Raw genomic sequence first — 26,460 nt, forward strand, 5'->3', positions numbered from 1 at the left:
ACTGAAACATAATGTTCCAGAGGTGTTCTGTTGGATTTAGATCAGGCAAGCATTGGGGCCAGTCAATGGTATCAATTCCTTCATCCTCCAGGAACCGCCTGCATATGCTTGTCACATGAGGCAGAGCATTGTCGTGCACCAGGAGGAACCCAGGTCCTACTGTACCAGCGTAGGGTCTGACAGTGGGTTCAAGGATTTCATCCTGATACCTGATGGCAGTCAGGGTGCTGATGCCTAGCCTGTAGAGCTCTGTGTGTTCCTCCATGTATATGCCTCCAGAGACCATCACTGACCCACCACTAAACTAGTCATGCTGAACGATGTTACAGGCAGCATAACATTCTCCACGGCTTCTCCGGACCCTTTCACATCTGTCACTTGTGCTCATGTTGAACCTGCTCTGGTGGAGTGGTGGACCTGCCAGTTCTGGTATTCTATGGCAAGTGCCAATCAGGCTCCACACTGGTGGGCAGTGAACACAGGGCCCACCTGAGGATGTTTGGCCCTCAGGCCACCTTCATGAAGGCTGCAGATACCGGTCCTGCTGACGGGTTAAGGACCTTCTACGGCCCTGTCCAGAGTAACTGCCGGTGTCCTGGGATCTCCTCCATGCTCTTGAGTCTGTGCTGAGAGACACCAAAAACCTTGTGGCAATGGTACATATTGATGTGCCATCCTGGAGGAGCTCTGTAGGGTCTGGGCTTTGCTCTAATGCTACCAGAAGTGACACTGACATTAGCCAAATGCAAAATTCGTGAAAAAGAAAAAACGAGTAGAGAAAAAAATTCATTGTCTTCCACCTGCTAAACCATTCCTGTTTGGGTGTCGTCTAATTGTTGCCCCTCTAGTGCACCTGTTGTTAATTTCATGAAGTCCAAAGCAGCTGAAACTGATTAACACCCCCTCTGCTACTTAAATGACAGAACAATATCCCAGAAGTTTAACTGACTTGATGCTATACTCTAATTAAAAACTTTTTTTTTGAGCAGTGTATAAGGTCTCTGGCATAAGTAGAGTCTCTCTTTTTTCTTCTCTTCAGCTCATTTGACTTTGCTTTTGACTTGGCCCGACTTGCATGTAAGGAAAAGATTCCTGAGATCCACCTCAAGCATGCCATGTGCCTGGAAGATAAGGTAACGCCACCACAGTTTTACTACATTGTTAGTTCGCTGTTGTTCATATACACTATGAAAAGCTGCTACAGCTAAACACATATGCTTTTGAGTCACCATCACCACGGACGTTAAAAACCTGATTTTTTTTTTTTTTAATTACTCAGCAGTCAGCTCACATCAGAATAAAAATAGAACCTGCTGCTCTTGTTTCTGTAAAGTAACCCACTGAAATTTCTGCTTGTACTTTCTATAACTGTTAATCTCTTGCTGCACACATTAAGTCGTATTAATCCTAAATTTTGCTATGGTTTCATCTTCCAGGGGAAGTTTCCTGAAGCTGAGGTTGAGTTCATTAAAGCAGGAAAACCCAAAGAAGCTGTGGACATGTGAGTATTGGAGGTGACGGTGTTCTGCTCACACAGCTGAGGAACAGATTTATATCAGTTTAATAATAATATACTAATTGTACTATGATAGTAGCAATAGTAGCGTATGTATGTCTGTTCCCTAAATTCTCCTACACACGTGAATCAATCTGGATGAAACTTAATATATGGACTGCCCAGAGTACCAGGGTTATCAACAACTATATAGCTTTTGTGAATAATTTTTATAATATTCAAAGCCTTACAAAGGATAAGCTAAAGAAGATGGATGGTTGGTTGGTTGGAAGGATGGATGATGGATGGATGGATGGTTGGATGGATGGATGGATGGATGGATGGATGGATGGTTGGATGGATGGATGGATGATGGATGATGGATGGATGGATGTGTAGTAGCTGATCTCAGATCAAACAGTGGCATTATGTGTACTTTCCCACACATCTGTGAATTGTACATTTAACATACATGTTAATTTACCATACGTGTATGATAAATTAATATATACTGTAAGTCTGTGTTTCAATACATGAGTGAAGTGAACAAGTATAATATTGCTACATTTTTTTGGTGCAGTTTATTGCAGTGTTTTTACAGTGTGGTATTTTGGTGACTTTTTCTCTCTTTTTAAAATTTTTTTTCTATTAACTTTAAAAACATATAAGACACATAACAATACACAAGACAAAAACAAAAACTGCATCTCAACAGACACAGCACAGCACAGAAAATATTTATTTTTTTAGTTATTTACTCTACTCTTGGGATGACTTCCTAAAAGAGTGAGTCCACAAAGGGGTCACAGGTTTGAGGTTCAAGTTTGAGGTGTTGCATTACTTCCCTAAACCACTGACTGAAAGCACACACGTTTTTAAATCAATTTCCAGCCTCCCAGGTAACCCCTGCTTTAAGTAAATTTCTCTTGAACTGAACTTATTCAAAGTCCTTTTCAGAGAGTTAATCCTGAAATAGCTTATTTTTAGGTTTTACTTTCTGTGTGTGTGTGTGTGTTTGTGTGTGAACTGTTCCAGGTACATCCACAACAAGGACTGGGCCAGTGCACAGCGGGTGGCTGAAGCCCACGATCCAGAGAGCATGTCTGAGGTTCTGGTTGGCCAAGCCAAGTTCTGCTTTGAACAGAAAGATTTCCAAAAGGCTGAAGCTTTCCTGCTCCGAGCACAGAGGCCCGAACTCGCTGTTAAATACTACAAGGTGACTCCAAAAGCCAAAAAAAAAAAAGAAAAGAGAGAAGAAAAGATTTGCAGAATGTTCTTCATTTTACTGAAAAATGTCTTAAATTGTAGGATTTATTTTCAAAATGTAGATGTTGATGAGCTGCCTGATGGTTGACTGTTTCATTTATTTCACATCTGTTTTAAATTTAGGATGCAGACATGTGGAGCGATGCCATACGTATCTGCAAAGAGTATCTCCCCAACAAGCTCTCCATTCTCCAAGAGGAGTACGAGAGGGAGACCTCCAGGAAAGGAATCAGGTGAGATTAAGACCAAAAAAAGAAAGAAAGAAATCTTGTTTCTTGTGTTGTTCATTTATTTCAGTTCTAGATTGTAAATGAATACTGAAGTCATCCAGACTATGAAGGAACACGTAAGGAATCATGTAGTAAACTTAAAAGTGTTAAACAAATGAAAATATGTTTTAGATTTGAGATTCTTCAAAGTCGGCACCTTTTTGCTCTGATTACAGCTTTGCACACTCTTACCATTCTCTCAGTCTGCTTCATGAGGTCATCACCTGAAATGGTTTTGCAACAGTCTTGAAGGAGTTCCCAGAGGTGCTGAGAACTTGTTGGCTGCTTTGCCTTCACTCTGCAGTCCAACTCATCCCAAACCATCTCAGTTGGGTTTAGATCAGGTGATTGTGGAGGCCAGGTCATCTGACGCAACACTCCTTCACCCTCTTTCTTGGTCAAATAGCCCTCACATAGCCTGGAGGTGTGTTTGGGGTCATTGTCCTGTTGAAAACCAAATGTTGGTCCCACTAAGGACAAACCAGATGGCATGGCATTATGCTGTAGAATGCTGTGGTAGCCGTGCTGGTTAAGTGTGCCTTGGATTTTGAATAAATCGCCAATAGTGTCACCAGTAAAGCACCCCCAAACCATCACACTTCCTCCTTCAAACTTCACGGTGGGAACTACACATGTAGGAACCATCCGCTCACCTTTTCTGCATCTTACAAAGACATGGTGTTGGAACCAAAAATCTCAAATTTGGACTCATCAGACCAAAGGACAGATTTCCACTGGTCTGATGTCCATTCCTTGTGTTCTTTGGCCCAAGACATTCTCTTCCTCTTGTTGTTCTTCATTAGAAGTGGCTTCTTTGCAGCAACTCGACCATGAAGTCCAGATTCACGCAGTCTTCTCTGAACAGCTGATGTTGAGATGTGTGTGCTACTTGAACTCTGTGAAGCATTTAGGTGGGCTCTTATCTGGGGTGCTGTTAACTTGCAGTTTCTGAGGCTGCTAACTCTGATGAACTGATCCTGTGCATCAGAGGGAACTCTTGGTCCTCCTTTCCTGGAGCGGTCCTGATGAGAGCCAGTTCCATCAAAACATTTGATGGTCTTTGTGACTGCATTTCACAGTTTGTGAAATTTTTCAGATTGACTGATCTTCATTTCTTAAAGTAATGATGGACTGTCATTTTTCTTTACTTATTTGCCATAATGTGGATCAGAACATTACTCACTGTATACCAACTCTACCTCTTCACAGCTGATGGTCTCAAACACATTAAGAGGGCAAGAAATTCAAGAGATTAACTCTTTAACAAGACACATCTGTTAACTGAAAGCCATTCCAGGTGACTGAGAAAATACCAAGATGTGCAAATCTGTCATTTACATAAGAGGTGCATACATTGAAGAATCTAAAATATAAAACATATTCTGGTTTGTTTAACACTTTTTTGTTTACTAAATCATTTCATGTATATTTCTTCATAGTTTGGGTGATTTTTGTATTAATCTACAATGCAGACACTTTAAATGATGAAAAACCACTGATACAGAAGATGTGTCCAAACCTTTGACTGGATGTTGTTGAAGTCAAAAGCCTTTCAACTCAACCCATCATTATTTGTGGGACATTATTTAACATTTTTTGAACCTCAACGGAAATGCATCTATGCACAAAGAATCAGTCTGTTTTTTGTTTTTTGTTTTAAAAAAAACAACTCACGTGTACTCCCAAATTTGAACTCCCAACTAAGAACAGCTCGTTAGACAGCAAACCAGCCGCGTGCAGCCCGTACCCTCCTCCCATCACTTCTCCCTCTTTAATGACTTGTGGGAGGAAACATCAAAAGTTACCAATGGAAACGGATGAAAAAAAGAGGGTCTGAAGAGAGAAAACACTGAATTATTCCTGCAGACTTTACAGCTCAGGCTTCAGATAAGTGCAAGGCTTCTCGTCTCCCACGGGCATCTGCAGAGCCGTGATGGAACTGCGGCTTGTAAAGGACGAACGCGGTTTTAATCTCAGTGATATAGAAGCTGATGACGAAGACTTAAACAAGAGAAGTAAATATATTGGGTGGATAATATGATAATAAGCTGTGGATAATATGATGACATTAAAATGTAGAGTGTAATCCAGGCAGAGAAAACCAAGATTCAAATGACTGCAGCCAATATCTAATATCTCTCACTAATATCTCGTGTTTTAGCTGCAGTGACGACACTGAATGGGTCAGTTTGATATGAGAGAGATCGTGTTAAAAACAACCTTTTATAAAAATAGATTTTTCACTCTTAAAATAATTTGCATGCGACATCTTTCATATTATTTTTTACCACTTTATAACATCTGTAGTGAACATTAAACCGTCAACTAAACTTTAGTAAATTGTAAATATATAGTCAATTATTTTAACTTTAACATAATTGAAATAATAATAATCAGTGTTCACTAGTCATGAGTAATGGTACCTGTTATATCTGTGTCATTAGATTTTGTAATAAGAAATATCATCCAAGCTCCTGCCATCTCAGAACCCCCCCCCCCCCCCCCCCCCCCCCCCCCCTGTGCTTTGCCATGTCCTGGTCCTGAGTTTGGTTGAATTCATGTTTCATTCAGTGTTTACCCATTTATGCCTCAGTCCCCCTCAGCTCCCGTATCTATATTAGTTTCTGATCTCTTCCTCTTCCCGTTTGTGCTGCCTTTGAATATTTTTACTCTGATGTCCTCCTGTTTTCCGTTGTCTCCCTGTAGACAGAGAAAACATTTTGGACGCTTATTAAAACTATTAAGTCTTTCTTTTTGTTATGTTATTCTACTTCCTGCATCCTGCGTTTAGTGCCTGATGCGTGTGCTGGATCAACAGTAAACCTCTGGTGAAAGTGAAAATAAAATAAACAAGTAAAGTCTTTTTGAATTAAGCCACCGCTGGTATGTCTTTTATGTCTATTTGTTTACAATACTGCAGCAAAACTACCAGTCCAAATTTGCATGAAAGATGTCCAGTGACCCCCTAGATCACCTGATTAAGTTTTTGCCATAATTGGGTCGAGGTCAGAGTTCACAATCTTGTGAATGTGATAACTTGAGAACAATATCACCTAGGCTGTTCAAATTCACACCAGGCATGCATTTACTAAAAATCTTGGATGAGTTTGAATCTCAGCAACTTTAACCTCAAGGTAAAGGTCAAAGGAAAATTATGGGCATGGACAACAGGACCTGTGTGTTATCTCTGTGATTCAGTGTCTGGAGAGTGACATTTTTATGAGACACACACCGTTTAAATCAGCTAAAACTTCTGCTGGGGGCGGGGTTTGTTGTGTCTGGCACCACTTGTTACAGACTTGAAACGCATTGCACATGAGCCTCAAATGAATGGGACTTGTTTGTGCCTCCTTATGCGACGCTGTGTGTTTGTGGATTCAGGGGTGTGGAGGGCCTCCTGGAGCAGGCCAGGGAGTGGGAGCAGTCAGGTGAACACGCCCGGGCTGTGGAGTATTACCTGAAGGTGAAGGATGACTCCAACACCACCCTGATGGAGAAGTGCTGGATGAGGGTAAAAAAAACCAAACCAATCAAAGAATTATACCTGCTGCACCCAGCATGTTAGTTCACACTGCTGTTAGTTAGTTTTAACAATGTGAAATTAGTAATGAGTTATTTACATGTGTAGCTGCTACTGAAAACAGAAGAGCATCTTAGTCTGTTGTGGGTTCATTGGAAATACATGACAGTCTGCAGCGGGTTGACAGTCAGGCTTCACAGTCACGGCCAAAGGCTCGAGTCTCTGGAAAGGTCTTCGCTGTCCACTCCTCATCGTTTTCTCCGTCTTCCTCCTCTCGACTTTCCCTGAGTGTTCGTTGAATTAATGTTTTGACTAGTCCTTCAGGTCTCACAGCATTGCTGTAACATTTGAGCTTTTTTGGCATAAAAACGACAAACAATGATTTTATCATCATCTTCATGGGATTTTTCCCTGAAGACTGAAACCACTCAGTAAGATTAGATTTGATTAGATTAGATTGAACTTTATTGTCATTGTACACAAGTATACAATGACAATTGCTGTTCCAGAGCCCCCATCCAAGAGAAGACAAACAACAGAACAAACAGGGGAGACACTCAGTAACTTGCTGTTTGGCAGAAAAAAAGAAAATTTCCCACCATAATTTTTAATGGCCCAACTATAGATCTTATATATTATATTTAGACAGCATCAGTAATTAATTTTCACTTTTACTTTGAGCACTATAGTGGGTGAAGGACAGAAAAGTATAACTGTATAATTGTAGCCAATATTTTCACAAATGGTGGAGGAAGGGGAAAGGTCAAAACGTCACCAACATCAACAGATTCTTGCTGGTGTGAGCATGAAGATACACAGCAAACACGGCTTGTTATTGATTAAAGTGCTACAGATCACTATGACTCTAAAGGAGAGGTCATCGAGAGAGCAGCAGATTGTTTTTCCCAAGTGAGAATTTCATTAAGTCAGAAAATACTGCGCACACATTCGAGGCAGGTCAGAAGTTAGGCTGTAAGTTTTGAACATTTGATTCCTTCTTGTAACGAGTCTGTTTTTGTTTTAAGACACGATACTTTTAACAGGTGAACGCGAGCACTAAACGTGCCAAACGCCTGACAGATGTTCTGCAGTTGTTAAATCATTAGTAGTCTAATTAAACTTAGCAGTGTGTGGATTCACTAACAGAGATTACACATAGTTTAGTTTAAAGGATACTGTATACATTTTAATTACAGCTCAAACGATTAGTCTTATTTACAACTATTATTTGTTCTAAATCTGTTTTTAGGTTCTTACATGTGAACATTTCCTGTTTTTCCATTTAAAATGGATTTTTTTGGACTGTCTGTTAAAACCTGTGAAGCTGGAATGTGGATGGTCATTTTTTTTTGCTATTTAGACAAATAATTTAAAAAAAAGAAACCAATTAATTAATGAAAATAGATATTAATAGAAGGTACAGTCTTATTAGAAATAGTAGATCTACAGCCTTTTGTCATCGATTTGTTACCAAAGAATTAAAAGACAAAGACACACACAGTTAAGGTTGTTCTTGTATCACCGACTGTCCTCACAGTCAGGTCAGATGGTTCAAACTTAGGTTATTATATTGCCCTTTAAGATGATAGTTCGTGCCAGTTATATATTGTTATCATCTATTGCTTAAATGTTATAGGCTAAATATATGAAGTTTAACGCTTTCTGCCTCAGAACCTGCTAACAGCTGTAGAGTCAGGCTCTTTTTTTTTAAATTATTTTTTTGGCCTTTTATGGCTTCATTTGACAGATCGCAGTGGAGAGAGACAGGAAAGCGGGACGAGAGAGACGGGGGGGAAGACACGGGGTAAATGGCGACAGGTCGGAACTCGAACCTGCACCGCCACGCGTCTCAAACGCTTAGCCACCCTGGCACCCGAGTCAGGCACTTTTTAAGTGTGTAGCTTTTCTTACATTGGGCTGCACAGAAACTGGTGGCCACACTTAAGTTTGTCGGTCTGCTGCTGACTGATTAAATACTGTAATTTTTTTTTTTAACCTGTTTACTGAAAATTGTGAACAAAAACTACTACTTCTCATTTGTCCCTTTGTTTTAATTCTGTTTTTAATGTACAGAATATCAAGCAATCAAACGCAATAAATAAACAGGATTAGTACATATGTGCATGGTTGTACACACACATACAAAATAGTAAGTACAAAAGCCAAATGTTTTTTATCCCAAAAGTTGGAAAATTATTGTTACAACAGCCAAAATATGAAAAACAACAAAATAGAAAATTACACTAAATGAACTTAAATAAGTTAAATAGAAAATAACTTGCAGGTTTTGTGGTATGAAGTGGTAAAGATCTGTCCTCATGTCAGTGGAGCTGAAACAGATGTTAGAGAAAGTGTTCAGCTGCATGTTCAATCAGTGGTATTAAAGTGTGTGTGTGTGTGTGTGTGTGTGTGCGTGCGTGTGTGTGTGTGTGTGTGTGTGTGTGTGAATGGGTGAAAGTGCCTTGATTGCTCAGCAAGTGCAGAAAAGTGCTAAATAAATGCCACCAATACCAAGTCCATATGTAGAAGATAACATAAATCAGGACTGGCTTTTGCTTCATACTGTACCTCTCTCTGTCTTCTTACCCAGACTTTATATTTGAAACATTTCAAAATGGTCATGTCTCACGTAATTTATCATCCATGTTTTCAGTGGATTTTTCCTTTAACACAAAGGACTTTTCATGTGTCTGCTTGATGTGTGCGCTCACTTTGTGCACTTGTCCAGGCGGCAGAGTTGTCCATCAAGTTCCTGACAGCAGACCGAGCGGTGGAGGTGATCCAGGTGGTCGGACCACGACTCGCACAGCTGCGGAGGTTCAACGCTGTCAGTAAAAAACACACATACATGCAGTAAAAAACATACACACACCCTCTCCAAATATATATACTCTTAATGTGTCCAGTCATCAAATATCTGATTGGTTGACTCTTTCCTGTGTCCTGTTTGTATTTGCTTGCTGAAGGCTGCCGAGCTCTACTTAAACATGGACCTCTTCAAAGAGGCAATCGATGTCTTTATTGAGGGTGAGGAGTGGAACAAAGCCAAGAGAGTCGCCAAAGAGCTGGAGCCGAGGTTTTAAAACGCACAAACACACACACAAACACTCGAGTGTGTCATAGTTATTACAGGCAGAACACTAAGCTAGAAGAACGGATACTCACTGGTTATTTTTTCAGTGCCATATCGGTTTAATTAACCATGCCTGCCTCCCTGTCCTGTTTCTTATGAATCTGATATTTGTCAGGTATGAGGACTACGTGGACCAGAAGTACAAAGAGCACCTTAAAAACCAAGGCCGAGTGGAGTCTGTAAGTACAAGTATAAACTCTGTGACACCCTGGAACAAACAAGTACAGTTTTATTTGTGGAAAAACTGACATATTATCAATCTAATACCGGGTTTGGGCTTAATTAGGATAAAATCCAGCATCCAAAATCACTCCAAGCAGTGTGGTCCAAAAAAATAAGATTGTCTAAAGGAAACGTAGATACATATTCTTCACCTGTTTCATTTCTGTAGTAAACAGCAGATTAAATTTTTCAAGAACTGTTGCGTTTCAGTGCAATGATTTTACAGTGATTGCTGTATTTCCTGCACCATTTCACCGGAGCTGCATCTGTCTCAGACTTGTTTACCGTGGCAGTGTTATTTGATAAATATGAGCAGAGAAAGACAGAAAATCTAATGGTCTGATTTCAAGTTTCATGCTGTGTTTCTTGGAGCTGAAAAGCTGTTTGTTTTTATTTTTGATGACTGTGTTTGTTCAGCTGGTGGGAGTGGATGTCATGGCGGCTCTGGACATCTACGCAGAACGAGGCCAGTGGGAGAAATGCATGGAGACAGCATCCAGACAGGTATAAAGTACACCTCTATCTCTCTCTCTCTCACTCTATCTCTCTAGATAGATAGATAGATAGATAGATAGATAGATAGTCAGACGTTTGCATACATTCATCATGGGCACGATGAGGTGGAATGATTGTACAGTGTACATCTTTAATGATTTTAAAAAAACAAGAATTGGATGCACCAGTTTGAATTTATTTTGGACTTTAATAATCCAAAAAGGGCCAAATGTATAGATATGCAGTCTCAAATATATGCATGCACCCCCGCTAATATTTGGTTAAATTTCCATTAGCAAGTTGCACCTTGACCAGATGCTTTTGGTAGCCATCAACAAGCGTCTGGCATAATTCTGGCTTGATATTAGACCACTCCTCTTGGTACAATTTGTAGAGTTCATTTAAATCGGTTTGGCTTTTAAGCGTAGTACACAAATTCTTTTTAATAGGGTTGATGAATCCTTCTTGTCCAGCATCAGTGTCTCACCTCACAAATCCGGTTCTGGAAGAATGGGCAAAAATTCCCATAAACACACTCCTAAACCTTGTGGAAAGCTGTTATAGCTGCAAAGGGTGGGCCAACATCATCAGCTTCAGAAACAAGACAAGTGAGCCATTGCTAAACTAGAGATTGAGCAATACTAGAGTGAGCCTGAACAACAGCACCACACTAGGTGATGCAATGATCTGCAAGAAGCGGAGATCAAGTCCAGAGCTTTATACTGCAGGTAGGTAATAATGATGAGCAGGTGCCCTGGCCGTAGAAGCATGGGAAAAACCCATGTACACTCACACACGAGAGAGATGCAAGAGGGGGAGAAAAGTTAGAGGATGGGACGACCATAACACAGAGCAAACATTTCTGCAGGATGACCAAATGTGACCCACTGTCCATTATTTGTATACTACTGCTATATAATAAAAAAAGGTGGAAGAACTTTCCTTTAAAATCCAAATGTATTTGAAGGCAAATTGACCCAAACCATGTCTTTACTGCAGCTATGGGGAATTTGTTGTTACCTCTAGTAAAAATGTGTTGCAAGGCTCCCAGCGAAGCACCTCCACCCCTTTTTACAGCCGACTTTCCAAAGTGTCCATGTCTGGAAATGGGATGATCCACTTTGGAGGTCTCTCAAATTGTATTACAAGTCAATTTGAGACATTAATCGAACTCTTTCCATCACTGAGGGGGTGGTTCTTGTTTTGTGGGGGGGTTCTGTCCCATCCAAAAGTCCTTCCTAATTCAACTCTGGTAATATCAGAAAGAAAAGCAACTTTGCTGCAGCTAAGTACTTTACTCTGATTTATGTTTCCCTGCAGTGGGCCTTAATGTGCAGTTTTTATGAACTAGCTAAACTCATCTCCACACTGTGGCAATATTCAGACAAATAAGGCCTGCATAGGCGTTTCTGTCGCACAAGATGAAGCATATTTGGGCGCTTATGGACAATTATGTTTTGCTGAGGCAACCCCTTTTTCTTGTGCTTCTTGGTCTTGTTTGCTCGTTTGTCTAGTCAAGTGTTCTGCTTATGAAAAACATTAACAGCAGTTGCTGACCCCATTTTTCCGTCAGGCTTTGTAATTTTTGTGTTGTGTTTTGTCAGAACTTTCAGATCCTCCATAAGTATGTCGCTCTGTACGCCACACATCTCATCAAGGAGGAGAAAGCGCCAAAGGCTCTTCAGCTTTACGCACAGCATGGAGTCCCACCAAACCCTCAGGTGCACACACACACTGCTCACAGTTTATTCCTTCCCCACCCGGTGAGCACTTTAAAATGTATGCCTTCCTTGTTCCACTGCCTGATAACCGAGTTTCCCTAACACCTACACTTAAGCTTTATAATTTCTCTAGAAGGTGAAATTGCATAAATATTCACATATGACTAAAGGTTTTACAGGTTTCCTCCAGATCCTTCAAAAGTTTTAAAAGATATTAAATTATGAATCCAAAAATAAGGCCTTGATTGACTGAACAGGATAAATATTTAGTTTTTCAGTTGTGGCCTGCACTGTCTGATTTTTAATGCACAAATAATCAGAAAATTGGCACTTCATGAAGAAATGAACATCAGGCAGCATATATGAGGTTCACTTAATTTAAAATTCAAATGTATATACCGCCAGTTCACAACTGTAATCTCAAGGTATTTTATATAATAAGGTAAAAACACAATATTAGGGAGAAAATTGCACGATCAGATGATTCCCTATAACTGAGCACTTGGTAAACGTGGAAATGGAAGAATGAATGAACAGGAAGAGAACCCGAATCAGGGAGGTGCAGTGAGCAAAGAGAGACCATGAACCACAAACAGGACAAAACACAAGACAGGTGTAAATTGGAGTGTGGTGTATTTTACCCAAAAGGTAAATTATGTATTTTCTTCAGTTTTTTTTGGTCATTGTAAAGTGGCATTTAAAAAAATTTGGCTTAAGATGTGGGAATCCCGGTTTACAGATGCTTACTGCTGTTCCAGATTATTTCACTAGGCAATAATTTTGATGGCTTTGTGAAATTATTGCCATGTAAGAAAAAGCAAGCTGACTGTGAAATGGCAGCTTGCTTTTATTAAAAAAAAAAAAAAAAGATCTTTAGGTTTCTATTGCAGCTAGAACCCCATGATTTAAAAAGGGAGACATCTCTTGTTTATTACTTTTTAATGAGATTCACCTTTTCCCCAATCAGAACTTTAACATCTATAAGCGTCTGTTCCTGGACCTGATTAACCTCCCTGACTCCGACGGGCCAGAGTCCTACCGCATGTGGGCCGACCTCCGCGATTTCCTGTTCCAACTGGTAAATCAACATAAAAAGAAGCTCACGCTCATAAAATGGATTCATTTTTAATGTGATATTCCACAACTTTGTGTTTGCTGTGATTTCAGTGTGAGAACATGTCCAAATCAGCCGAGGCAAACAGTCCAGCTCATGAAGATTTTGAACAGATGCTGCTAATCGCTCACTGCTACGCCACGAGATCCGCCGCTAAAGGAGTCGAGCAGCTGGTATGAAAGCACAAACAGCACCTGCCTAAATACAGAATATTTAAGAATGAGGACGTCTTTAAAATGACTTTGTAAAAGTTGCTCAAATACCCGAAATTTGAAAAAAAAAAGAAAAAAAAATCAACAACAAGAGAACAAAGTGCTGTGAAGTCTGGAGTCTTGTGGTAATAGGCTAAATGATGTTTGGCAAGATGAGTTAGGGATGTAAACCATAACCACAATGTGAAAACACCTTGGGGATGTATTATGGACAGCTTCACCATGTGAGCTGCAGAAAATTAAACCAGGGAGTTCTCTGCTCATAAAAATGAAAAAACTGATCAGATTTAATTTTGGTCCCTGCTGAGGTCATCTCCTTGTGCACCTTGGATGCACAAGCCGCACACTCCCATCTGTGATGTGTGCTGGATCTCCTCCAGCTTTCACTTTGGGAAAGAAGACACAGAGAGCCAGATCTCTCAGGACATTACAGCAGGCTTCAGCGATGATAGTCTGACCCGAAGGAATGAAGGAACTGAGCATTACCCAATGTCCTGCCTCTTTTTTTAATCTCTGAGTCATAGCCGGAGATTCCTCTCTTAGTGATGATCCTCACCTTAGATGATGCTCACCAGAAATTTGACCATTTCCACTGACAGTTTAAAAATAGCAACAACACTGAACTGTGGTGCAGAGCTCCACAAAGAGAAGACATGGAAGTCAAAGAAAACACTTATGTCAAAACTCTGGCTTCAATCTGAACATAGCTGGCTAACCTATTGATCTCACATTGTAGCACACCCCATATAGTATCAGAAGATTTACCCAAATGCCAACAAAGACAGGAACAGTGCAGAAACAGAAGGCACAGAGTCCAGGGGCTGGCTTAAGCAAAACAGGGATCCACGAGGGGAGTTAACAGGTGGGCAAACAGCCGAGATACAGGAGTAAAATCACACAGAGCTGCACAGGTGAAAAGAGCTGAACACAGGTGAGACTGGGATAGACGCAGGAAAACACAGTAAGGATGCAAAATACCAAAATAAAACAGGAAGTGAGAATGGTGGAAGATGAAGAAACAAACACAGGAGATACTAGAAAAATGTGAGAATATTTAGAAATATGAGTATGAATAGCAATTAAATCATAACAGGGACCAAAACAAATACTTAAGAAATCAAGACCCTCTCATGGCAAAAATCTGAGAGAAGTATTTGATCTTTTATAACATGAAGGAGGCTTGTTTGCTCGTTTAATTTCTTAAGTTTTCTCTTCTTCTGCTGTGTATTTTCAGATCAGCGTAGCAACCAAGCTGTCTGTGTCTCTGCTGCGTCACACTGAGCTCGTTCCTGCAGACAAGGCTTTCTACGAGGCGGGCCTGGCCTGCAAGGTGTGCCCACCGATCAGAGAGGAAGAGACGCAGCAGTTCTGCTTCAGATTAGTACTCAGATGGTGCTGATGTGTTTTAGTTTCAGGTTCAGATTCACAGTGTCCTACACTATTTTGTAAAGTTGCCCAGAAAATTGAGAATATTCCCAGATATTCAATGATAGAAGTACATTCATTGTATACTTCAGGTTGTGCGTGTTTATTTACAAGCCTCTAACTCTGTTCTTATTGGTCAGTTTTTGGAGTTCAGTGCTGATATCAAATTTGCAGTTGAAACATGTATTTATTTATTTTTTTATTGCTTTTGAAATGTAAATTAGACATTAAAGGAAAAGGTTTTTTTTGTCTCTATCTAGTCTCAATTCTATGTGTTATGTTTTTAATTCTGGCAGGCTATTGGCTGGGAAAACATGGCCTTCATCTTTCTTAACCACTTCTTGGATCTGTGTGACGTATGTATTCCAGAAATTTTCATTTTTGTGACCTTTGAATATATTCAGTGAATACTAGAAAACTCCCATTAGTCCCAACACCAGTACACTGTCTAACCATTCATTTATACAGCAAAAGGTTTTTATATTTTAAGTCTTGTTTATTTAATAAGTTTTCTTTTCTGATTGGCTGATTTCTGTCTCCAGGCCATTGACGAGGGGACTCTGGACACTGTGGACCACACCGACTTCCTGGACACCGATATTCCCTTTGAGGTTCCAGTTCCCACCAAACTCTGCGTCACAGTAAGACTTCACCTCCGCCCACCAAACACACAGACTGCGGTCAGACTGATAAATGAAGACAATATCGGTGATGTGCCGCTAATCAGATCTGGTCCAGTTAGTGCCACATTCCTCTGAGATATTCTTTATAAATGAGCACAGATGACAGATCGGTCCATTTAAGCATCCAGTCTTAAGCTGCAGGGTCACAGTAACAACAAGTTGGAAAGTGTCAGTAGGCAAACAGCTGGCCTGTGGGCCAAATCAGGCCCTCTAAACAAAGATATCAGGGCCCAGACGAATTATGCTTCACATTTTTCCTGTTTATAGCTCACATTAAAGGTTTTATATATATATAAACTCTTGCTACTGTATAAGATGATATGAATCATCATAAGATTGACCAAGTTAGGAGCCATAAATTCAGCAGTTTGCTGTTTTATTCATACCATAAGTGAGTAAATTATTTAATCATTTTAAAGACATACAGTACCAGTCAAAAGTTTGGACACACTCACCCACTTATATGAATGGTAAATATATAAATTTATGCCATGAAGTCCTGCCTTTCTGCAGCAGTAATTTAATGTTAATTAATATTTAATTATAGAGTCTTTAAAGGGCCTAAAGTTACTGCAATTTGGAGCACTACTACTACTACTACTACTAGTACTACTACTACTACTACTACTACTACTAATAATAATAATAATAATAATAATAATGTGTATTTTTTGTTCCTTCTCTGTGTGACTGGAATCATGTCTTTCATTGCACTGAGGTAATACGTTGACACTGTTCATTTAAAGTTATTGTCTAAAGATCACACTGAGTCGCTGTATTTATGTGTGTGTTATTCATGGCTGGAGATCATAAATCTGTTCACACAGTCAGATTGTGGACTCAGTTGGATTTTGGGCACAAAACAATTACTTCTTGTGTTGGTCTTTAGGTTTTAGAACGAAGATTTGGTTTAAGGTTTGGTGTGGGGGTCGTGGTTGGAGTAAGTCCTCTGAAGTGATGGAAACGTGATTCTGTGCAGCTTTCTCACACTCGCACTGCTACAGCAAATCCACCAGCTGGTGGGGGCCTGTGAGGAGTCTGCATGTCCTTTCTCTGCCTATGCTGGTTTCCTCTGGGTGCTCTGGTTTTTGCACATTAGGTTAACTGGCAATTCTAAATTGGCAGCAGGTGTGAATGTGAGCGTGGACAGTTGTCTGTCTCTCTGTGATGCAGCCTGTTCAGGGCGTTTCCTGTTTTTTGCCCTATGACAGCGGGGATAGGCCCCAGCCCTTCAACCCTGAATTGAACAAGCAGATTGGGGTGGGGTGGGTGGGGTGGCTGGATTAAACTGTAGAAGCAGGAGGAAGAATACATGAGGACACACGTGAATTCACTGACTGTGAGCAGCTCTGTTTACACATCAGTGCAGTTTGGCATCACACCGACTATTCGGGAGCTGGCAGGTTGAAGATCTGACGGGTATCACATGCAGCTCAGTTGAGCAATGTTTAGAAAAGTTGCCTGAAAACGTTGTGTGTGTTACAGGACAGCCAGCGGGAGCAGATCCGTGACTGGGTGCTGATGGTGTCCATGGACCATCGGCTCGAGCAGGTGCTGCCACGTGATGAGAGGAACTCATACGAAGCCTCACTGGTGGCCGCCAACACCGGCCTTCGCTCGCTGCCCTGTGTCCTCACTGGTAGGACACAAACACGCGTTTTTAACATGTCCGCGGCCTCTTGAACGTTTCGACAAATTCAAAGATTAAAAACAAAAGATCAGACGGGAAACATCTGATCTGATGCAGCAGAGAACAGCAAACACCAACTCAAGGGGAAAAGTTTCATCATTGATTTTGTGGAAAACATGAAATAAATTATAAAAATATTATAATGACCATAAAGTTTCAACATGTCCTCCGTTATTTGGAGTTTTATAGTTTACTTATTGTTAAACTTTCTTCTCACACTGATGACGTTTGCAAACAGTGCTGATACTTATACACCATCCTGTATTAATTGTAGTCTTTTTATTAAATATACATATTGTAAATATAATTTACTACAAAAAACAAAACCTCACACAAGAAGAAAAAGGACAAATAATAAATGCAAAAATAAATCTAACATATCAAAAACAGTGATTATACTCTCAAATAAAAAAACACCAAACATGCATTTGTGCACAACAAGAAGATAAAGTATGGCGCCATTGTGTATTTATAATTATAATCCACTTTGCTATGCAAAATTTAGCACAAGCTTAAACGTTTGCATGTTTATGTAATACAATTTAAATTCAGGAAACTGTAGAGCTGATGTTTGAGGCGTTTAGCAGATTTTCTTATATGAATGTTTCACCTCTGTTTTATGTGAAGATAATCTGTTGTGCCTGCCTCTTTACAGATATTTGTGTGTATTTCTGTTGTTTCTTTTTTATTGTACCTTGTCTACAGTTATTGTATTATTTTTATTTAATAATGTCTGTATTTAAGGGAGACCTATTCTGCTAATTTCCAACTCCATATTTGCTTGATTCCCTTATATATATGTATCCTATAGTGGAACTTAGTGCAGCCCCTCAGTCTAGTTTCTCGACCTTTAAGCCAGCATTCTTCTGATTGGCTACCCATCACAAACAGAAGGTTTGACAGGTGGGCGGGGCTTCTGTGCTCACAACCAAAGCTATTAGGAATATCCTCTCTCTCAACGTTGGCCTTGTTTATATATATATATATAAATATATATATATATGACAGAAAAGGAAGTGCACAGTAGGTCCACTTCAAGGATCTTCCTTTAAAACCCAATGGACCATCCAAGGGTTTTGTTCCTTAAGTTTTAATATGATATAATAACTACTGTATAATAGGCCACTATCATACACGATGCATACTGTCACCTTGCTGTAAGTGTTAATTCTCCAGTTTGCTTCGTGACCCAGACACAGCATGTAGCCCTCACTCTGTGGTGTTCCTGCTTTCAGGCTACCCCGTGCTGAGGAATAAAATCGAGTTCTCAGCTGCGGGCAAAGCAGCCAACAAGGAAGACTGGAACAAATTCCTCATGGCCACGAAGGTGAGACCAAACACACAAACAGTGTTTTTGTAAGCTGAATATTTTCACTGCAGATAAAACTGACACAGAACAGGTTTCTTCTTCTTTCTTAATAAAAAAAAAAATCCTCAGGCCTGTTTGAGTGCACAGAGACAGTAAATTACTGTAATAGCATTCAAAAACGGGATAGCATTCAGCAAGAGGACTCCATTTGTGGAGCAGTGCTGTCCACAGATCAGTCGCTGTAGCTTTTTTGAAGGGGAAAAAGTCACAAATTCTAGTGATGAAGTGGTGAACTAAAGGTCAGTGCTGTGAATGAGAGTGATGTCAAGAGGCCATGCAGCCCAGTGGTTTATATTTCTAGACAACTGACAATTGAATTGGCAATTGAACATCCATCCATCCATTTTCTTCTGTGTATCCAATTCAGTGTTGTGGAGGGGGTGGAGCCTATCCCAGCTGCTATAGGGGAGAGACAGCTGAATATCCATGAAGTCAAAAATGTTGGTCCAGCTTTAGTATTTCCTAAAACTCATCTTTTAAAGTTTGGAAAGTGTCAAAGCAAAGATATGTCCTGTGACACAGGTTAAACTGTCTTTGAAACAACATAGAGTTTTAAGGCCTTTACACACATAAATTTACAGACGCGTACATTTCGTGCGAATGTTTTGTGCATTGAAAATATTTTTCAGACTCAACTGTTCTTAATGCAGCCGTTCACACTGACCGCGTCATTTCACAGGACGAATTTGCGGCATTAATTTTTTCGGATCAAGTTCGATTTGTCTGACGTTTCTCCTGCAAACAAACTGATCTGACCAATCAGACGGCTGCATTTGGCAACACGAGGTCATATCTCAAAACACGCACCGATTTACTGAATATACAGTGATGTTGGAACAGTAAAATAATACTATTTTTCCTCAGACACTAGATGCTGCAGGTCAATCGAGCTACTGAAATTATTTCCTCTGCCTCCTCCGATGTGACTCCAGCTCTGCCAACAAGAGCTCAAACTCTTGAGCTGACGTCCTGATATCCTGAAAGCGGACGTGATACAGCGTCAACGCTGGGATCAAACCATGAAATTCTCCCTGCTGCTGCTTTCTCATGAGAGTTGGATGAACCCAGAATCTCTGTTTTTTCCTTCTCTCGTTTAGAAACATCAGGACCTCGTTACTTCATCGCTTTAAGTCGACTGCATTTTTTTCACAGTGTGTTTTATGATGATTATTAATTCGCAAAAACACAACGCGTCCAGTGTGTATGTAGGTTACTCAACAAGTTTGCATCGGACGGATTCGTAATTTCCTGTCGTTTTTACGCAACACGTCCGGTGTGTAAAGGCCTTTAGTGTAACTGCTATTGTTAAATTTATTATATTATATTAATATAATTAATATTTATATTAATATAATATAATAAATTAATATAATTAATTTATTATATTAGGCCTAGAGAACAGTTGGTGACCTCCTGGAAACCACTAGCTGCCAACCAGTTGGAGAGTGGTTGCTGAAGGTTGCTGGCAGTGGCTAGGTAAAAAATCAGTCACAATGAAGGTGCTGCACCTAAAGCTTGCTTGCAGTTGCTGTGGTTGCTATCTGATCGCCATGATTACACATAGTCTGCATAGAAGAGACCTACTTATCTGTAAACACCAAATTTATTTATTAATTGTAGTGAAGTTTGAAAAACCAGAAATGGAGATAATTTGCTCTCAAAGTAAAAGCTTTACCTTACTTGCAAGCAACACATTTCAAGAGGTGCAACTTTTACTTTGAAGGCAAATGTTCTCCATTTCCAGTTTGCATTGCACTTTTCACAGTTTCACTAACGCTTGGCGAGTAGATACGAGTGTTTGCAGAGAAGTTGGCATCTTTCATGCGAACTACGGGTGACTGCAGCAGCCTGCTAGTGACCAAAGAGTTTTTGTGGTAGCAGCTGCCAGCAACCACTCACCAACAAATCAGGGAATACACATTTTCCGTTGTGACCGGTGGTTGCATACTGGTCTCTCGCTGTGGGTGACTGAGGCTTACCTGACTCTTAATTAGTTGTGATGTGAGCAGTGATGATTATTTCAGTCTGGATCAGCCTACGAGTAGGCGCAGCATCCTTACCTACCTGCTCACTCATGTTTTCTGAGGGCTGTTGTTCATTTTTGTCTCCCTTCCACCCCCTGCAGACCACTCACAGTCCAGAGTGTCAGGACGTCCTCAAGTTCATCAGTCAGTGGTGCGGCAGCCTGCCGGCATCTGGATTCTCCTTCCACTGATAGAAATGACTTCCAGCTCTGTCCTGTATCGTTTTACTCTGTTGCACACTTCTATCTCTGCTGCAACATTTAAAAGAGCTTCTTCTTCTTCCTCATCTTTTCTCTACTCATGCAGTTACTTCACCAGCTGCCAAATCTTTTATCTTCCCCACAAATTCATTGTTATTTTTTCAACTTGAGGTCTGGATTTTTTATCGATTTGATCACATTTAACCTTTTCCCTCTTGGTCAGAGGAGAATCAATATCCCTTTATTTCGGTTTAAAACAATTAATGATTTTTTCCTCTTTAAAAGCACAATCTGTGTAATATATATTAAACTGTACATTTGTATAAGGATTATAAAACTTACAAACATGTACATAAACATGACTCTGAACCTGAGCAATCCTTTGACAGTTCAAGAAATACACTTAGTTATGCTAAACATGAGACTGCGGCTAGCAGCCTCTTAGCTTAGCATAAAGACTGAAAATGGGGAGGCAGCTAGTCTGACTCTAGTTTAACACTTCATATCTACTTTATTGAATCCACACACAGAAATGCAGTAGTTGGAGCAGATTTAGTTGTTTCCCCCATACAGACAAGAGGCAGTAAGCATATTTCTAATAACTACTCTTAAAATTTTTACCACTGTTGGAGCAAAAGCACAAGATAAAAATCCATAACTATTTATTACAATTCAGGTTTAAATATTTCTGAAGCAACTTTAGAAAAACCAATAAGCTCCAGCACCAATATTTTTTTATTGCAGCAACTAACAGTGGATAAAAATAGACACAACATGAGCTTCAGTTTGAAACCCATAAAGCTCCGATGCTCTGTTCATACAGTGCTCTCGTTAAAAGCCTCAAAGCTCAGAAGAAAGCTAAAATCTGTGGAAAATATCTGATTTTCAGTATCCGTGTTCGTCAAGCACAAGCCCTTTTTGTTCCTTAGTGAAAAGAAAGAAAAAAAGATGCAATCATTTGCCAAAACAACTCTAGCTCTGTTTGGTTTTTAACCAAATTTTAGTTAAAAGAATAAATTTGTTGGGCATTGTTTTCAGCAGCAGATTAATCCTGGTTTGCTCCACTGAGGGCGACGCAGAATTAAAGCAAAATCAACATCAGAGCTCTGAGGCACAGAAGGCAAATGATGCATCAGGACGAGCCGATGTTTTTTTTTTTTTTTTTTTCAGGATGCTTCATTTATTTTATCCTCCGACTGGTCACTTTATCCCAAGACATCATCACCATGGAAACACATATCATCCATCTCGTTGTTTCTGTCTAGATTCTCAGTCCTCTCCTCTCTCTCGCTCATCATCACAAGGACTTTCTCTCAGGATGGCATTGCTGAATTAAAGCCAAAGGTTTCCGTCTGTGAAGGCTTTCTTCTGCAGCAGCAATTACAATACTTAGTAACCTGACACTATGACGCTACGGCAGCGGTTTAATGTGTGCAGACTGAAATGTGCTCTTTTCTCTGCGAATGCGCTTCAGAGGCCGGTAATGTTTGTCAAAGCTTTTACTGTGTGTTTGATATGGAATGTATTTTGTTTAATAAAGTTGGAATATAAAAGTGTTCAGTGGTTTTCCAAGCATTCATCGCGCCCTGCTTTATCCAGCTTTTTGACTGCAGTGGTGACCACAGTTAACTTCATGTTGTATCCAATAAGGTGTGAAACTAAGTAGTTGCTGAGGTTTTAGATTTAGGGCGGTAAAAGGTTTGTTTTGCTGGACAATCAGACATGTTTTTGTCTCAGAATGAGTCGCCTCTTGCTGGCTCTTAGAAAGAATGCAGGTTTAAGGCACTTAGTTTCACTTTTTTGGCTCTGCGTGCTGTCTCTGCTGACAGGTGGGTGTCGTAGCTGCTACCTGTTTGCTAGGTCTCACCTTTACTGACCTGAACTGAACCTCTGTTGTTGCTGCTTTTCGGAGCTCCTTGCTTTGCCTCTAATTGTACTAATAATCCATCCAAGGACTAATATGAACTAGTAATTTAGGTCCATAGATTGATGGACAATGACACAATTTTTGTGATGTGCCTCTGTGTATTATCATAATAGATTTTAAATTGAATAATCAAGATGTGATTGGAGTGCAAACTTTTAAACAAAAGTATTTAACTGTTTAGGAATTACAGACTTTCACAGTCCCTCATTTTCAAAGGTTCTAAGGTAATTGGACAATTGACTGATCAGTTTCACGGCCAGGTGAACCCTGTTCTCTGATTATTCCATGACAAATTAGACAGATAAAAGATCTGGAGTTGCAGTTCAATGGAATTCTCAATATGAGGTCCAAAGAGATGTTAATGCAAGTAAAGGAGGGATCAATAAACTGAAAAACCCAAAGAAACCTCACAGCAAAAACTTTAGCAGTGGCCAAATCAACAATCTGGTGCATTTTTATAAAAGAAGGAATGAACTGAGTAACTTAGCAACATCAAAAAGGCCCGAAAGACCACGTAAGACAACTATGGTGGATGACCACAGAATTATTTCCATGGATGAGAAAAACAACTTTGTAACAACAACTTCATGAACGTAAATACAGATGGTTCACAACAAGGTGCAAACCACGGGTTACACTTCAGAACAAGAAAGTCTGATTAAACTTTACCAGAAACATCTAAAAGGACCTGCACAGTTATGGAAAAATGTCTGGACTCATGAAACCAAGAAGAACTTGTAGTAGAATCATAAGAGACAGAAACAGCTGTCAAATATCATGGAGACTGTTACGGCATTTGCATGTATGGCTGCTATTGGAAACAGGTCCCCAGTGTTTACTGATGATGTGAATGCTGACAGAAGTAACAGGATGAACTGTGAAGTGTGCAGGAAAATAACAAGCAGCAACTGAAGGCAGCAAACCCCTAGCAGCATCTCAAGGGAGGAAACAGCATTTGGTGATGCCCATGGGTTCTAGACTTCAGGGTGTCATTGACTGGAAAGGATTTTCATCCAAGTATTAAAAACAGTCTATATGATTTAAATTGTTTAGTAAGTTTGTTCAGCCACTTTTGAGCCTCTGAAAAATGGGGGACTATGAATAAAAATGGTAGTTGATACTTTTGTGGAACCACTTGACTTAAACCTGCATTTCAATCACCTGTTGGTTGTTTGAGGTGGTGGACCGAAGCAAAACTACAAAAATATGTGACCGTCCAGAAACCAACCAAGCTAGCCAACTTTAAACTGATAACATGGTACTCCACCATCATCCATATATGGTCGCTTTTGACCAGACTAAAGGCTTCAAAACATCCATCTTAGAGTCTAATCATCACCAACATAAAAATACAAAGCTGTCATCGTAATCACCATATTTAAAGTCATTATACCCTTTGTCATCATCATCATTCTAAAAGGTATTATTTAGTAATATTATGGTATCCGGTAGTATCTTCAAAATATGTTTATCATTTGTGCCTATGAGTGGGAACAGTGCCTCGGTGGAGGTACATGAGAAGCTGTGTATGACCCTGTCAGGATCAGAGAAACTCAGCACCCCTGTGTCACAATCCAAGCAAACTCTGACCCTCTTCATCCTCTTCTTCACTGGAAGAACAAAGACTGAATCTGATGGCGAGGATGCTTTGTATTTACCTTTATGAAACACCATTGTCCATAACCCGGATTGCGAGCCTAACCGCCCTTTCCTTTGGATGGACTCTGATGCCACACCCAGGATCCAGTGTGGACTGTGTTCAAGCTCAACTTCCCAGCTGTGGACCCCTGATTTAAAGCCCTCAGAGCCGAGGACGATGCAGAAGCTGCTGAACCTCTCCGGGTTGTTGGGGCGCTCCGGTCTTTTTCCCCATTTAACGCCACTCAGATCTTCAGAGAGGGAAAGTCTTGGATGGGCAGTGTTTGGATCCAGAATGACAGGAGTGAAGGAGCTGGCCTCAGTCATCCTGTTCAGGATGTTGAAGGTCAGGTTGCCCAGGTGTTTAGCCCGGTCTATCAAAGCACCTCGGTGCAGCTCTGGATCATCCAGCAAGCGGTGCTGTTGGACCCTTTCTACTGCAGCCTTGTAGTTACGCAGGAAGAAGGTGTCTTCAGCTCTCAGCTCCTCCTCTGTTGCTCTGATTATTCGTGAAAGAGCTGCCATCTCTCTTCTCAGAACCTCCATCTTCTCCTTCAGCACCTCATGTTTTTGCCTTTCCTCTGCCCTCACAGCAGCGATCCTGGCCTCCTCTTCCTCTTCTAGAAACCTGTGAAGCCTCTTGAACTGCTTCTTAATCTGCTTCCTTGTGTCTTGAGCCTGGACTTTAATGTGTTCTGTTGTTCGTGTGTAATTTCTTTTAATTTGTTCAAAGAGCTTCAGTTTCTCCTGTAAAGGCTTCAGGGATTTTTGGAGCTCGTCTCTGTGATCACGCGCCGCTTCATCGATGGGTCTGAATTTGTGGTTGGCGTGATTTTCGGAGTCTCTGCAGATTAAGCACACTTGCTGCTCGTGGTCCAAACAGAAGAGTTTGAGTTTCTCTGAGTGCAGGCTGCACAGAGCCTCAGACGTCTGATCGCTCTCCAGCAAAAAGGCCTCACACAGGTTCTTCAGTGCTAAGTTACACGGTGGGTGTTTCCTCCCAGAGACGCGCTTACAAACAGGACACTCGAGTGTTTCTTTCCTTCTCCACCACCTCCGGAGGCAAACTTTACAGAAGCTGTGGCTGCATGAAAGAAGAACTGGATCCTTAAAGATATCGTAGCACACAGGACAGCGGAGATTGTCCTCTGATCCAGGCGCCATTTTCTGTCTGAGTGAAGCAGAACACAACAAGCAGGTTGTTGAAACTATTGTGCGTAATTCTACAGAAATATTTTGAGTTGCGAATCTTTGAAAACTCACACTCACTGCAGATTGAACACTCAGTATTCCAGTTTGGCTGTCTGTACTGCTCCACCCTCAGATGCAGGTTTTGTCTGGTGGATCTCCACCCCGTGGAAACATAATAACTTGAGTGAGTCAGAGAATGGGAGGTGCTTTCTCAGTTGTTTTCCTCTAAATGCTCAGCTGTAATAAACCAAGGGGGGGTATTTCATTCCTCTGTGTTAGCGTAATTGGCTTGATGGATACTGCCACTTTCCTTCAGTGCAGGCTGAGTCATGCTGGCAGGCTGATCTTGGATCTCTTTGCCAGACAGAAACTAAATGCATTAAGCTCAAGAGTGTGCGCTTAAAAGGTTAACGCCACCAGATTTTACGCATCTGTTTCCTGGTCTTGAGGAGCCAGAGAGGTTGTTAGAACCAGGGGCTTTAGTTCAGTTTAAGTACAATTTAATGTTGTAAATGATTAGTGGAGCACTGTCCACTTGTTGCAATGCTAAATGCCAATTCTGTGGCATAGACAGAATGCATTTGTGCAGAGACAGCAGGGGAATTTATTTATTCCCCACATTCAGCATGAAGTAGAAAATGTACCGTTGGGAGAGCATCAAATCATATTTGCCTTGTTTACATACAACTCTGAATGCTTTAGTCTGGATCAGTAGGCATAAGTAGATAAACACATGTGCCATTTCATTAGGTACACCAGTTCAGCTACTCTGTTGTGCAAATATTTAACCAGCCAGTCACATTTCAGCAACTCGATGCATGTAAGGGCATGTAGACATCATGCTGTAGTTCAAACTGAGCAGGTTA

The 26,460-nt window shown here is 40.5% G+C and overlaps 2 protein-coding genes across 3 annotated transcripts in view; one reads left to right on the forward strand and one right to left on the reverse strand.

The window, feature by feature from the left end:
• ift172 (intraflagellar transport 172) overlaps positions 1-22,394 on the forward strand; it is a 60,055-nt gene extending 37,661 nt beyond the window's left edge. The window contains exons 31-48 of one of the 2 annotated variants that reach the window (XM_030721801.1): positions 1,040-1,133; positions 1,437-1,501; positions 2,531-2,711; positions 2,885-2,994; positions 6,412-6,541; positions 9,279-9,377; positions 9,517-9,626; positions 9,799-9,862; positions 10,323-10,409; positions 12,005-12,121; positions 13,089-13,199; positions 13,289-13,408; positions 14,682-14,777; positions 15,169-15,228; positions 15,415-15,513; positions 17,041-17,194; positions 18,481-18,572; positions 20,740-22,394. In XM_030721801.1, coding sequence (XP_030577661.1) covers positions 1,040-1,133; positions 1,437-1,501; positions 2,531-2,711; positions 2,885-2,994; positions 6,412-6,541; positions 9,279-9,377; positions 9,517-9,626; positions 9,799-9,862; positions 10,323-10,409; positions 12,005-12,121; positions 13,089-13,199; positions 13,289-13,408; positions 14,682-14,777; positions 15,169-15,228; positions 15,415-15,513; positions 17,041-17,194; positions 18,481-18,572; positions 20,740-20,829 — 1,879 coding nt within the window. In that variant the 3' untranslated portion in view covers positions 20,830-22,394. Of the gene's footprint in view, positions 1-1,039; positions 1,134-1,436; positions 1,502-2,530; positions 2,712-2,884; positions 2,995-6,411; positions 6,542-9,278; positions 9,378-9,516; positions 9,627-9,798; positions 9,863-10,322; positions 10,410-12,004; positions 12,122-13,088; positions 13,200-13,288; positions 13,409-14,681; positions 14,840-15,168; positions 15,229-15,414; positions 15,514-17,040; positions 17,195-18,480; positions 18,573-20,739 lie in introns of those variants that run through there. The other variant, XR_004019195.1, reaches the window with a different exon arrangement.
• A 22-nt stretch (positions 22,395-22,416) lies between these two features.
• LOC115774484 (nuclear factor 7, ovary-like) lies at positions 22,417-25,727 on the reverse strand. The gene is made up of 2 exons (XM_030721802.1): positions 25,667-25,727; positions 22,417-25,574 (listed from the first exon to the last, which is right to left on the reverse strand). Exon 2 carries the CDS (start codon positions 25,565-25,567, stop codon positions 24,179-24,181), a length of 1,389 nt encoding a protein of 462 aa, XP_030577662.1. The 5' UTR covers positions 25,568-25,574; positions 25,667-25,727; the 3' UTR covers positions 22,417-24,178.
• Between the last annotated feature and the right edge of the window lie 733 nt (positions 25,728-26,460).

The sequence above is a fragment of the Archocentrus centrarchus genome, chromosome 24 (genome assembly GCF_007364275.1).
Source record: "Archocentrus centrarchus isolate MPI-CPG fArcCen1 chromosome 24, fArcCen1, whole genome shotgun sequence".
Lineage (NCBI taxonomy): Eukaryota > Metazoa > Chordata > Actinopteri > Cichliformes > Cichlidae > Archocentrus > Archocentrus centrarchus.

Excerpts from the sequence above, each read along its gene's own strand:
- LOC115774484 (XM_030721802.1), bottom strand. The coding sequence starts at position 25,567 with ATGGCGCCTGGATCAGAGGACAATCTCCGCTGTCCTGTGTGCTACGAT.